The 10,000-nt window shown below is 38.8% G+C and overlaps 1 protein-coding gene across 1 annotated transcript in view; it reads right to left on the bottom strand.

The window, feature by feature from the left end:
• LOC143031593 (facilitated trehalose transporter Tret1-like) overlaps positions 1 to 10,000 on the bottom strand; it is a 28,980-nt gene that overhangs the window by 1,515 nt on the left and 17,465 nt on the right. The window contains exons 3-5 of the mRNA XM_076195659.1: positions 6,184 to 6,316; positions 5,845 to 6,053; positions 4,670 to 5,488 (exon numbers count right to left, since the gene is read on the bottom strand). Of these exons, the coding sequence (XP_076051774.1) occupies positions 4,670 to 5,488; positions 5,845 to 6,053; positions 6,184 to 6,316 (1,161 nt within the window). The remainder of the gene's footprint in view (positions 1 to 4,669; positions 5,489 to 5,844; positions 6,054 to 6,183; positions 6,317 to 10,000) is intronic.

A 10,000-nucleotide genomic window follows, 5' to 3' on the forward strand; every position in this document is an offset into this window, starting at 1 on the left:
ATTTATCCTCAAATTCCTTCTTTCACACACTTTTCCAAACTCTGTCACTAACTTCCTCAATCCCTCCTCTTATCCTGTTACAAACGCAGTGTCGTCAGCAAACAACAACTGACTTATCTCCCACTTTTCTCTATTTTCTTTAACCATCTCCAGTCCCTGACCCACTACCCTTGCACTCACCTCTCGCACCACCCCATTCATGTACAAATTGAACAGCCAAGGCAACATAACACATCCCTGGTGAAGTCCCACCGTTACCTCAAACCACTCACTCTCTCCATTTCTAATCCTAACACAAGTTCTACTACTCGCGTAAGAAATGTTGACTGCTCTTAACAGCTTTCCTTCCATCCCATATATCTGCAATACCTCCCACAGTGCCTTCCTGTCTACCCTATAGTAAGCCTTTTCCAGATCCATAAAAGCCCAAAATACATCCTTACCTTTTCCTATAGCTTTCTCACATATCTTTCTTAACACAAAAATCTGATCTACACAACCCCACCTGTCCTAAACCTACACTGTTCATCACCAATTACTCCTTCTGTTCCTCTCCTAATCCTCTCAATCAAGACCCTTCCATAAGCCTTCCCAACTACATTTAACAAGCTGATCCCTCTGAAACTACTACATTCACACTTGTCCCCTTTCCCTTGTAAAGTGGAACTATACAGTCACTCCTTCAGTCTTCCGTCACTCTACCCTCTCTTAAACACACATTAAATAACCTCACTAGCCAGTCCACCATCACTGTACCTCCTTTTTTCAGACATTCTGCATAGCATCCATCCAACCCAAGTACCTTACCTGCTCTCATCATCTTAACAGCTGCCTTCACCTCATCTTTCCTTATTTTTCCTCCATTTTCCTCACTCATCACGGTCGTTTTCTTAGCGCTTCCCACTGCAACTACCTTTCCCTCCCTATCCTCCTTCACATTTAGCAATTCACTAAAATACTCTGCCCACCTTTCTCTCACTGCCTTCTCTTCCATTACCATTTTTCCATCTGCGCCTTTAACCTTTTCTTCTCTACTTGATTCACCTCCTTTTCCTCTCTTAATTTCTTTACAAAACATTTTTTATTACTTTCAATATTTTTTGTCATACTTTTACCCTATTTCACATCTGCTCTCCTCTTTGCCTCCTTTATCTTATGCTTTGATTCTCTTTTCTTTATTTTGCACCTCTCATAAGATTCCCTGGGCCTATTTTGTAACCAATCTATAAAAGCCCGCTTCTTGTCTTCTACAACTTTCTTTGCTTCCTCCTCCCACCATTCACTACCCTTCCTTCTATTTCCTCCCGTCCTCCTTGTTCCACACACCATCTTTGCACACCTTATGACTCCCTCCTTGAACTATTCCCATTCCTCCTCCACTCCTAGTTCTACTCTATCCTTTACTCCCTCCCACTCCTCTCTCAGCTTCTTCTTATACTCCTTCTCCTTTTCTTTCTCGTTTAAGCAGTTCACTCTAAGTGCCTCCCTACCTTCTGCCCTTTTCCTCTTTCTCCACCTATCCTCCACTCTCAACTTACCTTCCACCAAAAAATTATCTGATATTCCCCCACTCTCTTCCCTAGGAACATGTACAGCTTTAACTCTTCCTAATATACTCCTGGTTACCACTATATAGTCCATTAACGCTCTACCACCTAAACATCCACCATCCTCTCCCATGTGTACTTATGCTCGACTTTCTTCCAAAACACTGTATTTGCTATCATCACCTCTCTTACGAGACACATCTCCACCCTCAACTCTCCACCACGATTTTTCCTGGAACTCCATATTTACCAATCACTCCATACGATATATATATATATATATACATATATATATATATATAAATATATAAAAATATATATCTACATATATATATGTATATTTATATGTATATATATATATACACACACACACACACACACACACACACACATATATATATATATATATATATATATATATATATATATATATATATGATCACTGTTAACCCACTATCGGAGAAATAATAACGGAAAGTACAGAGAAACTGTATATTTCGACTACTCTCTGTAGTCCTCTTCAGCAGAATGCTTACATAAGATTAAGGTACAAGTATATATGAAGAAATGAGGGGTACATAGAAGGGGATGAGGAAAGTGGGGGGGGGGGGCTCAGGTCACATGCCCTTGAAATGGTCGGGTCAAAGTAGGACAAGGGGTGATATTTTGTCCAACCGCTTTAGACATGATCTTGTTGACCGCTAACTTGGTAATACAATCTGGGGGCCACTGGCCTTTAGAGGTATTAAAGTTAGGATAATGTTTTATTAGAGAAGATTCTACAATTTTTCTTCTATAGCTACAGTGTGATTTATAAATTATTGATGCATTATCCCAATCTAATCTATGGTCTTTTTTTTTTGGCTGGCATGAAGGAACACAGCGGAGTTAACTTGTCCATATTTTATGGAGTTTTTATGTTCCTTTAATCTCGTGGACAAATTCCTGCCAGTCTGGCCCCAGTACACATCATCACAGTCTTTACACGGCAATTTATATACCCCGGAGTTTTGGTCCACATCATCCCTCCGGTGTACATTAACTACCTTTCTAAAAATGCTGTTTGGATAATTGTAAATAAATTTGATTTGATTATTAGGTAGAAGTTTGGAGACCGAGTTGATAGAATCATTAAATGGTACAATGATGTTATTGTTACCCCATTTAAACTTCTCCCTGGAGTTACTTGGCTTATAAAAGTTGGATTTGGCTTTATGTAGGGCTTTCTTTAGAAACCATTCCGGATAACCTACGTTAGAGAGTTGTTTATTAATTATATCAAATTCTATTTGCAAGAATTGTGGACTGCAAATTCTAAGGGCTCTGAGAAATAGACCCGATGCAACACTAGATTTAATATTATCCGGATGGTGGCTAAAAAAATGTAAGTAATTACCTGTGTGGGTAGGTTTCCTATACACAGTGAAGGACAATTGGTCCGGGTCTCTTATGACCGAAATGTCCAGGAATGGGATTCGACCGGACAAAAGGTCCCCGGACAAAATGTCCTGAAATCTGCACCCCTGGGACAAAATGTCCCCAACGGCCTAGGTGGGTGGTCAAAATGTCCTCAATTTTTTTTTTTTTTTTTTTAATTTGTCAGATGTGTTTTACTTTATTCCTTTATATGTTTTTTTGTGAATTTTTGGTTTTTAACTTGATTTTTGTTTTTTATAGGCATACAATATAAGTTCAATAAAGCATAATTGTGTGCTGTAATTGTACTCATAATTTGCGGAAAGAAGATTTAAATACGATCTCAAATCATCCATGCAAATGATGAGTGTTATGATAAGGACATTTGGGAATGATATTGTAAACAATATGTAGAGTATAGAATCCTATAGAAAGTATCATTAGAGGACTTTTTCATTCAGGATTATGGTAGTATGGTAGATCAAAGGAATAATCAATTCTATATATAAATTGTTAATCAAATGAATCAGACAAAACAATACAACGACTTCAGTTCACATGTTCACCCATAGGTAATTATTTAATAAATTGGAAACGTTTGCTTACACAATTGGCTCATAGATTGATGGGTTGGGTCGTGTATAAGATATTTAATAAAATATCAAATATCAAATATTATTGTACTTTGTGTTTATATATAGAGATTCTCCTGAATTTAAGGGTTGTTATAAAACCACAATTAACTATGACCCAAAATGTATAAACAGTTGATAAAAATCAACATTTGTTGAAAAAAGGGGACCTTTTGTCCTAAATATTGGGGACATTTTGTCCCGGGGGTGCAGATTTCAGGACATTTTGTCCGGGGACCTTTTGTCCTACATTCATTCGACCTCCTTCCCATTCAACCTTGAAATTGATATTCTTAGCTAAATTATTTAATTTGACAAAGAAATATGTGGGGTTCTTTTGATGATTTATTTGTCAAATTAGATAATTTAGCTAAGAATATTAATTTCAAGGTTGAATGGGAAGAAGGAGGTCGAATCGAATGTAGGACAAAAGGTCCCCGGACAAAATGTCTTGGAGTAATTTTTTATACAATTTTTATTAAACTGAATAGCAGCTGACCTTATGAAGATCAGCGTGGCTATCCAGTTTGATAGAAATTATGTGTATATATATATATATATATATATATATATATATATATATATATATATATATATATGTATATACATTGACCAGATAAATTTCAAAATATTAACAAATCATTTTGGTACCTGTGCATCTCTTTTGGAGGCTAGCACATATACTGTACACGCCTATTTGATAAAGTTCATATGATATACAATGATTGTAAATTGATATCGTGCATGTTTCATTCAATTTCCCATACGGTGAAAATAGCAAAGAGTGTAAAACGATGAAAACTGTCACATATTGAAATTATCATATACTGTATTTTCAGGAAAGTTAAATTTGTTCCTAGGGACAAGAAAATTCATAAGCAGTTCCAAATATATCATACATTATATAGAATAAGCCTAATATAGCCCGGAATTGGGATGAACCAAAGCATACGAAGAGAGAACGAAGGCAGCGCGAGACGCGGTATCAAGGTTGCAAAGTTATTGTTGACAAATAGCATTACCCTGCTCAAGTGCGTAAAAACAAATATGAATAACAATTAGCTAAGAACTTACCTGTACAATAATTAAATTGAGACCTCTGTTGTAGAATGTACAGAAGGAACTGGCCGTTGTCCTGATGGTCGTGTTGAAAAGCTCGGCAGACAAAAGCCAGGGTACGGATCTTGCGCCTATACAGTAGCCGAAAACGGCGGTGATTACAAGAAAGAGTGGCACCCACCCAGGCCACCTAATTTCTTGGACGTCCCGCAAATAGAAGAAAGTGGCCAGAATGAAGACGCAAGTACTAGTTACCGATATGGATGTTATGATAAGAATTTTGCGGCCTATCTTGTCTATAAGGATCATGGAGATAATGTTCGACACCAGTTGGGCCACTCCGGTAATGGCGGTGGCCACTTGCGGATCCATCCCGGTCTTGGCGTTCATGAATATGATGCCAGTGTACATCATGACGATGTTGGCGCCGCAGGTCTGCTGGAGCGTCTGCATCAGAAGGGCGATAAGGAAGGGCGATCGTGTGCGCGCCTTCCACAACTCCGATATCTTGGCCTTGTTCCCCACAGAATCAATCTTGGCCTGCATCTCCTGTACCTCCGGTCCGATGTCGTACTCGGGGCCCCGAAGCCACGTGAGGGATGCCTCAGCCTCATCGTGTTGTCCTTTAAGGAGGAGCCAGTAAGGAGACTCTGGTATAGTCGTCGAAAACAGAATCAATATTATCGGGATGGCTGCACAAACATAACACCCGATCCTCCAAGAGAGGGCTGCCCCCGTCCCGTAGGCGTAGAGTGTCCCAACGGTGGTGAAGAGAGACGGGATGGAGCCTAAACGACCTCGAAGTCTCGCCTCTGGCGTCTCACTGCTGTAAACCTGTCGAGAGAATTCACCCATCACATTATAGATACCAGCATCCAGTATAACACTCACAAGAGTAAATTCTGTTTTATGGCATGGAATTGGATTTTTTTCTTCCACATGAATAGAAAATGACGGTTAGTTGATTTATTACCCTCTTCAACACTTTAAGGTGCTGGATTGATTTTTCTTCCTCTTAGCGTAGTTAATTTCAGACGATTTACGTGAAGAGGTGGAGTCGGGGCGAAACTTGGGTTCGTTCACTTGAGATCCACAATTGTTCTGAGTTTACAAAATCTTCAGGCGGTAGCCGGAACACAAAATTAAAAAGTACTTTACCATGATTGAGACTGAATACACGCATTACGTACCTGAGCACCTGTGAAGATGAAGCCCGTAGCAAATCCACAGATAAACCTCCCAACGTAAACGATATAAGCGTTTGATGCCTGAGCTATGGTGATCCACCCTGAGATCAGGAGAGGGGCCACCATCCTCAGAGTTCTGAGTCTTCCGAAATAGTCAAGTGCACGGCCAGCCACGATCGTGGCAATTAGGCACCCGGCAGTATTACAGCTCACTGAGGTAAAAGACAAGAAATAAGAATGTCCATCCATTTCATAAATTAATTTCTTAGTTTTCATTAATCAACTTACAGGCATTGGGAGGAGGCCCATGGACGGCAAGATCCTATCAATCCATATTCATACCGACAAGTGAAATGCCAAGAGTGTCCAGGGTTATGCTGGGGTCGGCGATGAGGGATGGCAACGCGGTGCCACTCCAAGAGATTACTGACCCCGTCGCCATCTGACTAATCGCCACCACTAGAGACGCCCAGACCTGTAGTGGATAAACCTGACATCAGGGTCGGAAGGGCAGTTAGCACGTAATGTCAACCTTTATGCGTTTTAACCAAGATCCATAAAGAAGAGGTAAGCCAGAAACTCCGTTGACCAGTACCAAGATTCAGGAAAGTCACATCTTATAAGCCCAAGATGTCTCTCTCTCTCTCTCTCTCTCTCTCTCTCTCTCTCTCTCTCTCTCTCTCTCTCTTTCTCTCTCTCTCTCTCTCCATCTCTCTGTCTCTCTCTCTGTTACCGCCAGTTGCAGTAATTCTCTAGAGTTGTTCTTATTCTTCTGTATAATAAAATAGTTCTTCAGGCCCCATGCCTAATCTTTTTTCAAAGCTTGAGGGGTGAATTAAATGAGGGTGATTTTTATATCTTCATTCTACTACTTGGTCTTGTGAGCTACACCCAGAGAGTCCCGTTGGGATCCCTCTACAATACGTCAAGCCACCTTCGTTCTGACGTCACTATTTCGTTCATCCAATATCCTTTTACTTCTCAAACAAGTGCCACTCCATAAGGGCGTGACTTTACCTCCCTGCGCCAATCATTTTTCTCCTCCTACACCTTTTTCTCCAATCAGAGAGGCTGTTATACTGTTTCAAACGACATTATTACGTAAGCATTATGTCGCAACGGAAATGGCTTGTACGCTTACATTTTTTCTACATCAGCATTATTTACAAAACACCAGACGGCACTCTCCGTCACTCTGCAACTCAGCACCCGTAGTCGGCGCAGTTGGCCACTGTATTATAACAACCTAATAAAATGACTATAAATGTTTCTTTCCCTTCCTCCTACCCCTCGACCTACTTCGATCTACCTTAAATGTCTACCTCTATCTACCGGCCTCTTACACTCTCTCTCTCTCTCTCTCTCTATCTATCTATCTATCTATCTATCTCTCTCTCTCTCTCTCTCTCTCTCTCTCTCTCTCTCCTATCAGCTTCTATTTCCTCCCAATTTTTCACACAAGGAGAGCCGGCAACTGTTCCCACTCTCTCCCTTCTACCAAACGGCGACAAAGGTCAACCCACACTAATACAAAACGAATAGCAGTCAAATGTGTCTTGCCGGAGAAATCTGCGGGAGGACCCAATGGCCATTGCTGACATTTGTTGGGCTGCAGGTTTCCAGCCATTGAAACTCGAGGCAAGAGCGAGGCAGAGACAGAAGCCAAGCCTGGAAGGCGACAGTGACATAAAAAAGTCGGGGGATTTTGCGCTGTTTGTCTGACCTGTTTTCTGTGGTCCCTGGTTTACAAGAACGAATGCATGATGGCTTCTTGTATACAAAGGCTGACGTAATTGTGAACTAAAAAAATAAATTAATTGATTAATATAATGAGGGTAACCCATTCCTGTGAGTAAAGAAATAGGTGGTTAACAAGAGGTAACAATGGATGTTTAATTTTGATTGTGAGTTTTCTTTAGTATGTGACCGATATTTACAATTCAAAAGTACTACAATTAATTGCATTATACCCGCAAACGTTTAGTAATGAAACCCCACCCATGACTATTTCTAAATTATTGTTTGTAAAGTAATATGTTGTTGATAATTGTTTGCAAAGTAATATGCTGTTGATAGTTCTTTGAAAAATAATATTTGTGAGAGGTAATGGTAAATACTGCTGTTTTTTAAATACATATTATATATATATATATATATACATGTGCAAAATAACCACAGGAGAAGGGAAACTTGTAGACAGTAAGTACTTTCGTATATTACATCCTCAAACTAAATGACAGAGATACAGAGTTGTGTTTAAATGTAAGTATCAGGTAGCAACCATAGGGGGGAGGGGGAGACAATACAATGTGGGAAGGGGGGATGACCTTACCTCTATCGACCTGACCAACACTTAAGGTTCAATCTGGCGGAAACATTTGGTGACCATTTGGGTTACCAATTTATCACATTTAAAATGTCCATAGCTTAAGTTTATATTTTTATCAAACGTGCTTGATATTAAGCAGGATTCTATTATATTTCTTTCTTGTATTTACCAAGTTGTATTTTACAGGACAAGAGCTATGCTCGTAGTGACCCGTTTTACAAAGGCGGAGGACCTTTTGGTCCATATCTAGGTCGGATGCGAAACAAAATCATAATAATGAATTCATAAATAAAAACTATAATAATGTAAATAACAAATAGAATCCATAAATAAATGCATAGGTATAGTTAGATAATAAACAAACAGGTAAATAGTAAATAATAATAAATTGACATATAACTAATAATAAATGAAAATCAGACAGACAAATGATAAAACAAATATAAAATAAATTGTAATCATTACAGCATCTTGCTTAGGTGTTTAAATGATTCTTAATGCTTCGAACTGAACTACATTGCACTACCTGTGCAGGAAGTTTATTCCATTCATTAACTACACGGTTGGCGAAGTTGTTTCTACCTACTTTCAAATTGAATCTATTTCCGGACAGTTTGAGACCATTGTTTCTTGTCTGATTCTCATTCAATGTGAAAATTTTGTCACTATTGATGTTGTCAATTCCCTTTAGAATTTTAAAGACCTGTATCAAGTCACCTCTGAGTCTACGCTTTTTTAGGGAAAACAGATTCATATGTTTTAGTCGATTTTCGTATGATTTATTTTTGATATTTGGAATCAGTTTTGTGGCTCGCCGTTGTACTTTTTCCAGTCTGTCAATGTCTTTAATGAGATTCGGTGACCATACGGAAACAGTATATTCCAAATGTGGACAAACTAACGATTTATATAGCTTGTTAATGAGTGATGGACTTTTGAAATCAAAAGATCGCGCAATCAGTCCTAGAATCTTATTTGCTTTCTCAGAGGCTGAAATACACTGCTTGGATGATTTGAGATCGTTACTGATAATTACGCCGAGATCTTTTTCACTATCCACTTTTGTTAACGAATTTCCAAATGTGCATTACCTTGCATTTACTTGTGTTAAATATCATTAGCCACTTTTCAGACCATTGCTGTAATTTATCTAAATCTTCTTGAATATCTAATTGGTCTCTGTGATCATTTGCCATTCCGCATAGTTTTGTATCATCAGCAAATTTGGAAACAGAAGATTTTAGTCCATGGTCTATATCATTTTCTTATCTCTCCGCATCCAATTCATTCTTAAAATCTTGTATAGTTTTGGCACTCACTGTTTCTCCGTTTAGTTTGTTCCAGACATCAATCACTCTGTGTGGGAAGCTATTCTTTTTCAAATCTCTTCTGTAAATGTCCTTCTTTAGCTTCTTTTCATGTCCTCTTGTTTCTCTTCTGTCCCATTTTAATAAGTCTTCTCTATCAAGAATTTCCATCCCTTTCATAATTCTGTAAATGGTCAACAAATCACCTCTTTCTCTTCTCTGTTCCAGTGTTGATAGATGTTTGTGTGTGTGTGTGTGTGTGTGTGTGTGTGTGTGTGTGTGTGTGTGTGTGTGTGTGTGTGTGTGTGTGTGTGTTTACCTAGTTGTATTACACGGGAAGGGAGCTATGCTCGTAGTGACCCGTCTTTATATCTTTCAGCATCAAGTTTTTTCTTAAGATCTTGAATAGTATTTGCACACACTGTTTCTTTATCTAAGTTATTCCATTTGTCCAGCACTCTGTGTGGGAAGCTATTCTTTTTCCGATCTCTTCTATAGCTATCCTTTTTTGAGTTTCTTTTCA

This window comes from Oratosquilla oratoria, chromosome 1, assembly GCF_046742065.1.
Source record: "Oratosquilla oratoria isolate Oo_2021 chromosome 1, ASM4674206v1, whole genome shotgun sequence".
In the NCBI taxonomy this organism is placed as follows: Eukaryota; Metazoa; Arthropoda; class Malacostraca; order Stomatopoda; family Squillidae; genus Oratosquilla; species Oratosquilla oratoria.